Source organism: Mycothermus thermophilus (assembly GCF_041956435.1).
Source record: "Mycothermus thermophilus strain CBS 625.91 unplaced genomic scaffold VTJ04scaffold_5, whole genome shotgun sequence".
NCBI classification, from domain to species: Eukaryota; Fungi; Ascomycota; class Sordariomycetes; order Sordariales; family Chaetomiaceae; genus Mycothermus; species Mycothermus thermophilus.
This window is the reverse complement of record NW_027191431.1, coordinates 575111-581115: the sequence shown is the minus strand read 5'-3', so window position 1 is coordinate 581115 and position 6005 is coordinate 575111. Positions and strand designations below refer to the sequence as shown.

The following is a 6005-nucleotide window of genomic DNA, read 5'->3' as shown; positions in this document are numbered from 1 at the left end:
TGAGCCACCGTGTTTACATGAATCTTCAAGCTCCATATGCCACAGTTCATCCTCCCCCTTTGCCATGAAATGGAAGGCATCGCCAAACAGCAGAAGTTAACACCACGAATGCCATCCCCGTCACTTGGTCCGATGGACGCAGTCCAGGCGCGTCTCAGCAAAGAGTACTCTGGACGTAACTCTTCTGCAGATTTTGATGGCATTACACACCCAGGTCAGGGCTGTCTCACATGTCCTGGATTGACAGTTCATGCAACAATAATCGCGCCATCATCTCTGATCAAAGGAGGTCTTTAATCACACGTAGTAACAGCCTTGTCAAGATGGAGTGTGATGAGAAAATTCTTATATTCTCACACAAGATGGCTTCGACCATCTTAAGACATGAGTCTACAATCAGCATGCCAGCTACGACACCTCGCTGTGCTTCCTTATCTTTCAACATCCACCATTCTCTCTCCGATGCCAGTCTTCATGTGCTGCCCTCACCATTCCATCTCCACCGTTGCCATTCCTGCTCCACCTCGTTCATCTTATCGAGTCCATCTCAAACTCAATGATTGTCCTGCCGCTTCGCCCGAAGGCGGAGGATCGGGCGGTGTGAGGACAAAATTTCGCGATTAAAGCGGCGGAGCTGGTTGGCGGCCATATAACCGCAAACACCGCTCTCGAGGTGGTTAATCACCGCTGAGTAGGTCTTGAATTCAGCAAAGCAAAACTTGCTTGGGCAATGATAAATATTGGCGCGGTCTAGAGCGGTTGGGAAGTAATGAATTAGCCGGGACCGAACAATTGAGCAATGAATGAGGGGAATTATTGAAAGAACAGCAAAATAGACTATGAGTTCAACTCACGGACTGCAGAGGCAACATGCTGTTTCAGGGAGGCAAGCGTGCCGAAGCGCTTCGGGCACAGCGGCCATAGATAGTACTGCCCGGTCCAGGCTTCTTCGCCCACCTGGATGGCTGGTACGGCAGCACCTTGGTCGTCGTTGGATGGCTTCGACACGATGTCGTTCGTATCGCGGCGACGAATGCGCTTGTAAAGTGTCTCAGCATTGAGATCGGAGCGAATAGGGCAAGACCCGCTTTCAACATGTAGCGCAACGCTAGCGACAGTGGTGAAGTTGGCGTCACAGAACGGGCAGGGCACCGATGCCTGGTTGTGGGCTGGAGATTCCTTGTGCTGTAACGAGAGGAGGTTAGAGGAGGTTGAAGGTTTGTGCGATGACCGACCAACTTACGTTCAGGAGATCCAACCAGGTTCGGAAAGTCCGATCACATGGCTTACAGTAGTGATGGGATCCCGCCTTGTGGTGGTCCCGGGCTTCTCCGGTCTCGAAGAGCAGGGTGGGGCACAGGGGGCAGGTAATTGCCTGAGTCTCGTCGTTCGAGATCTCGTTGGATGTCCCGGCAGTGCCGTTGTTGTCGCTGATGCCCCAAATATTCTTCGCCTCGTTGATGTTCGGATGCCTGGCGGCTAGTTGGGCGTAGAAGTCCTCGAGTACCTCATGGTGACCAAGTGGCATCGGGGGGATGGAAGGGATGTTGTTTTCCATGGGACCAAGGTGGGCCTGGGCACTCAGATACTCATTAACGGGCTCGGAGTTCAAGGTCGAGATGCGGCCGATGTGATTGCCGTCGTTGCTGGCGTCGGAAAAGGTGCCCGAAATGCCTTGGTCAGGTTGGGCGTGTCGGGCAGGATGAGAGGACTGGTTCTGCGCGTGACTAGGCCCCATGGTGGTGTTGGAGTCGGGAGCCGCCGAAGGCTGCTTGTTGATCATCCCACCAAGGTAGGCTTGGGCATTCAGATACTCATTGAAATGTTCGAAGCTCAAGGTCGATATGTGGTTGATGTGAGTTTCGTCGTCACCGGCGTCGGAAAAGGTGCCTGGAGTGACTACAGCTGGGCCGGCGGCGTTGACGGGGACGCCATAGTCGCTCTGGCCGAGGGGGGCAGCTGCAACGCCAGATTGGAAATTTCCGGCGGCGAGGGGGAGAGGGTAATTGTGATAGTTGGCTGTGACGTTCGCCATGTTGTCGCTGTCCATGTCAGATCTGAGATCTCAAGGTGCTTCAGGTCGGTATCTGTTGAGATCTCTGGCGAAGTGTGAAGGAGACGAAACGGAATTTCTGGGAGTCGTGGAGCAGAAGTTGTTTATGCTCCTCGCACCGTTCCCAGGTGTCAAAAACCTAAACCTTAGCCCAAGGGGAAAAGATATTCCTACACTTCCGTTTCTACTCCCTTCCCTTAATAGCTGAGCAATGGGACGAGAAACATGAGGTTTTGAGAGAGCAGCAGACGCGGTGCTGTGTTTCTCTGGTGAGACCATCAGGGTGCTGACAACATCGGATGACCAAAGCATTCTCCCAGTGTTACACGTCCCTTTCTGATTGCCCTGACTTCGGGAAAGTTGGGAACTGCATCTCCCGTGGTCGTCACCATTGAGACTGGTCATGATCCTGGCCTGATGAAAAATTTATGGGGATAAACAGGACGATGATTCCTCGAAGTATAGAAGAGGCTTCTCACTTGGTGCCTACGAGGGGTTTGACATACTCAAGTCCCAATAACCACGACACTAGATGTGCTATATAAGTGACCGACCGTGGCTAGTACGTACTCCTCTATGCCCAGAAATCAAGCGTATGATGCTTTTGCTATGTTGGTTTTCTGGAGCCTATACTTACCTCCCCTCAGTACGGTTTGGCCGACGTACCTCTGAGCTGATCAACTTACCCTCCTGTTTTCGACTTCTTGCCTCCGTCATTGGGGTTTGTTGAACACCGTCTTCCATTAGACTTTTCGAAGGGCCAGGAGCATTGTGAGCTGAAGGTTTTCTTGTCGACCCGGCTTGAAGTGAAGCACATGGAAAAGAAGGATAATCTGGCCACGGATTATGATACTCGGAAAGGCCACCAGACATTGTTACACATGACAATCTAGCATCCGGATGATCATGGTTCGCATACTGAATGTCGTTCCATCAAGGCTGGTCCCGGGTGTTGCTTTGATATGGCCCGTGCACACCATGCCCACCTGTCTTTTGGCCTTGGCAAGATCTTGGGCGCAGATCAACGACACTTTCTTGTACCATCCATTGCTCGTTGTGAATGACATAAATGCCTATCATCTTTAGACCTACATTCTTGTTGTTTGCCTGCTCACAGTCATTCGTGATTGTACCCAGGCCTCCTTCAGGTTTGCATGACTTCCCGTTGCTGTGGAGACCAGGGGTAGTAAACAAACTTTACCTTCCTCCCTCAAGCCTCTGGCCCTCCACGACGACATGGACAGGGAGGGCGTCCGCAAGCCGTAGTCATGAGTCACTCATCATCGTACATCATCTTCATCAAATGTCAGAGAATTTTCCATACCCTTGTTGCCCGGGTGCTCGCACCCGGTGTCCCATCCTTCAGCTTAACGCTTGTGATCCGCCCGCTTGCCCCGGAGACGGAAGACCCGCCGGTTGGTGACCAAGATGTCCTTCACCCAGCGGCGGACTTGGCCGGGGGTCATATAGTGGCAAGCGCCGCTTTCCAAATGGTTGACGACGGCGGAAAACTTCTTGAACTGCGCCGCACAAAACAGGCCGGGGCATTTGTACAAATTCTCACGATCTGCATGCAAAGGGTTAGGTCAGCCGGAACGAAACGAAGAACTGAATAGATTTGAGAACGGTGGCAAGAAAGATCAGGGCAAGGTGCTTGACTTACGAACAGACGAGTTCATATGTCCCTGTAGTGCCTCCAGAGATTTAAAAGGCTTGTCGCACCCAACCGGGCACCTGTAATAGCGTCCTTTACGCGTCTCTTCCCCGACCTTTGTCGGGCCAGTAACACGCTTTGTCCTAGGATTGGTGATGATGCTTTCCGTGTCCTTGGCCCGGATCATCTGGTACATTGTGTCGTCGTTGAAATTGGGACGCTCTGGGCAGGTGGAGCTCTCCAGATGATGGCAGATTCCAGCCGTGGTGGTAAACGCCGTGCCGCAAAACGGGCATGGCACGGTTGGGTCGCGGTGAGCTGGTGAATTTCGGTGCTAGTAGCAAATAGAAGGTTAGATAACAGTTTGAAAATGCGTTTATTGATTGAGTTTAAGCGTACCGTCTCGTACTTGGACGAATCCAAGAAGAAGCGGTCGCAACGGCGACAGTAGTTGTGGCTGAACCCTTCATGCTCTTCCCGCTCCTCTGCTGTGTTGAACTGCCTGTTCTCGCAGAAAAAGCAGTCGAACACTTGCTCGTGTTCTGTCTCGTTGGTCCCCGGCTCATGCACCGACTCATCGTGGGCAGGACTGTTGTCGTGCCTGTTCTCACCAGCCTCCACCGCATCACAGCCATTTCCAGGGCCGTTTATCATAGCCCTCGCGGCGAGCTGTTTATAAAAGGCGTCTAAGACCTCCGGGTGGCCAAGGGGTACGATCGGTATGTCTGGGAAGTCCTCTGGATCGTTGGGGTTAGGAGACTCAGCCTCGAGGTGCCGCTCAAAGGCCCCAAAGTCGAGACCGCCAACGTACATCAGAAACTCGGTGTCGGTGCTCCCGTTGGATCCGGTATCGGAGACGCCTGGATTTAGAGCGTCTTGGTTAGCGATACTATCGTCGTTGATAACGTCCTTTATGATAGGGATGGTGCGATCTCACCTTCTTTGTTCCCCCTTTCCCCGGCACCTTCGATGTTCAAGGTGCTGGCTGTTCGGGCTGGGGTCTTGGTCCGGAGACCCTTGAGAGCATCGCTGTAGGATAGTGACGGCATGAGGCAGGCAGTAAGATGTTGGATGGTGTGAGGCGGGATACGGAAAAGGTCGGTCGAAGTGGGCCAGAGGTGATCAAGGAAAACACGTGAACAAAGCAAGACTGTGAGCAGGTGCTTCAAGTGCCGGTTAACCACTGACCCAATGCAAAGTTGTTGCGTTGAGTTCATTTTCCGTCAGAAGCTTAAAAGAGCAACATCTGCATCCATGAAATCCTGCATCGGGCTGGTAAGGTTCGGAACTTAAACCTAACAAAGCGAGGACGGTGCCGACCTTATTAACTCATCAGGATCAAAAGAAGTCTCGCAAGTCTTATATCCTCACTCAACCTAGATATACTGACGGGCTGTTGATTTTATCACCTGTCGAGTACAATCAACCTTAATCGCAAGGTTCGTTCTTTATTACAAAACTTGCTCATTGACGCCAACCCGGCAATGGTATTCCTAAGCCACTGTGAGCTAGAGCTTGTGATGCTCTCTAGTGTATTGCTCCAGTTAAAATACTATCTTAAACTACCCTATGATCAATTATGTTTTGCAACTTGCTACTCTTCCCCTTTGCGCTAAGATCTTGGGCACTTCGCTGTGATTGAAGAACTTTACCTGGGGGAGACGGAACGCCCCGCGCTTCTCTTATTTGCGAACCCCTTGTCAATGAAACAGTCATCACCACTTAGCCCGCGAAATGACATAGCACAAGGCGAAACCTTATTTTGACATCGCTTTTTGATTCATACTTGGCCTGGCTTTGGAGGAGCAAGGCTCCCACCCGTTGCTGTGGAAACCAGGGGTAGTAAACAATCCTCTCAGTGTCCAGAAAACGGCGGGAGACACAAAGGAACAGTGACGCAGAGAAGATGTGGGCCAGTATTGATTATTTGTGAACTTCCCTATCGGTAATATTGTGCCTAGGACAGTAACCTTGCCAGAAACAAACAACGTAACTCTGGTGCACTCTGCCATACGCCGGACTGATATGAGAAAAGTTTCCATCTTTCTAGACAGGGTGAAGAGTTACACCCTCAACATGACCTGTACACATGTAATCTTACACCAGTCCTCTCAAACTCCAAAGTCCCTTTTCCCCCTCCTCTATCAATTCAGAGAACCTTCGGCCCGGACCTCAGGCACACGACGGACCCGGTTGGCCCTGCGCCGACAGACCTTGTGGTGGGAGGTCAAAACATGACGCATCCACCGGAGGACCTGGGCTGGGGTCATATAGCCCCAAGCCCCGCTTTCCAGATGA

General features: G+C 51.8%; 2 protein-coding genes across 2 annotated transcripts; both read right to left on the bottom strand.

The window, feature by feature from the left end:
• Window positions 1-553: 553 nt before the first annotated feature.
• On the bottom strand, window positions 554-2050 carry VTJ04DRAFT_7239 (uncharacterized protein; the record flags this gene model as incomplete). The annotated part of the gene is made up of 3 exons (XM_069365544.1): window positions 554-750; window positions 855-1185; window positions 1244-2050. The coding sequence occupies 3 exons, from the start codon at window positions 2048-2050 to the stop codon at window positions 554-556; spliced, it is 1335 nt and encodes a 444-aa protein (XP_069216568.1).
• Window positions 2051-3420: 1370 nt separating this feature from the next.
• VTJ04DRAFT_7238 (uncharacterized protein) lies at window positions 3421-4756 on the bottom strand (the record flags this gene model as incomplete). Its single annotated transcript, XM_069365543.1, has 4 exons — window positions 3421-3620; window positions 3717-4041; window positions 4107-4567; window positions 4645-4756. 4 exons carry the CDS (start codon window positions 4754-4756, stop codon window positions 3421-3423), a joined length of 1098 nt encoding a protein of 365 aa, XP_069216567.1.
• Window positions 4757-6005: the final 1249 nt, after the last annotated feature.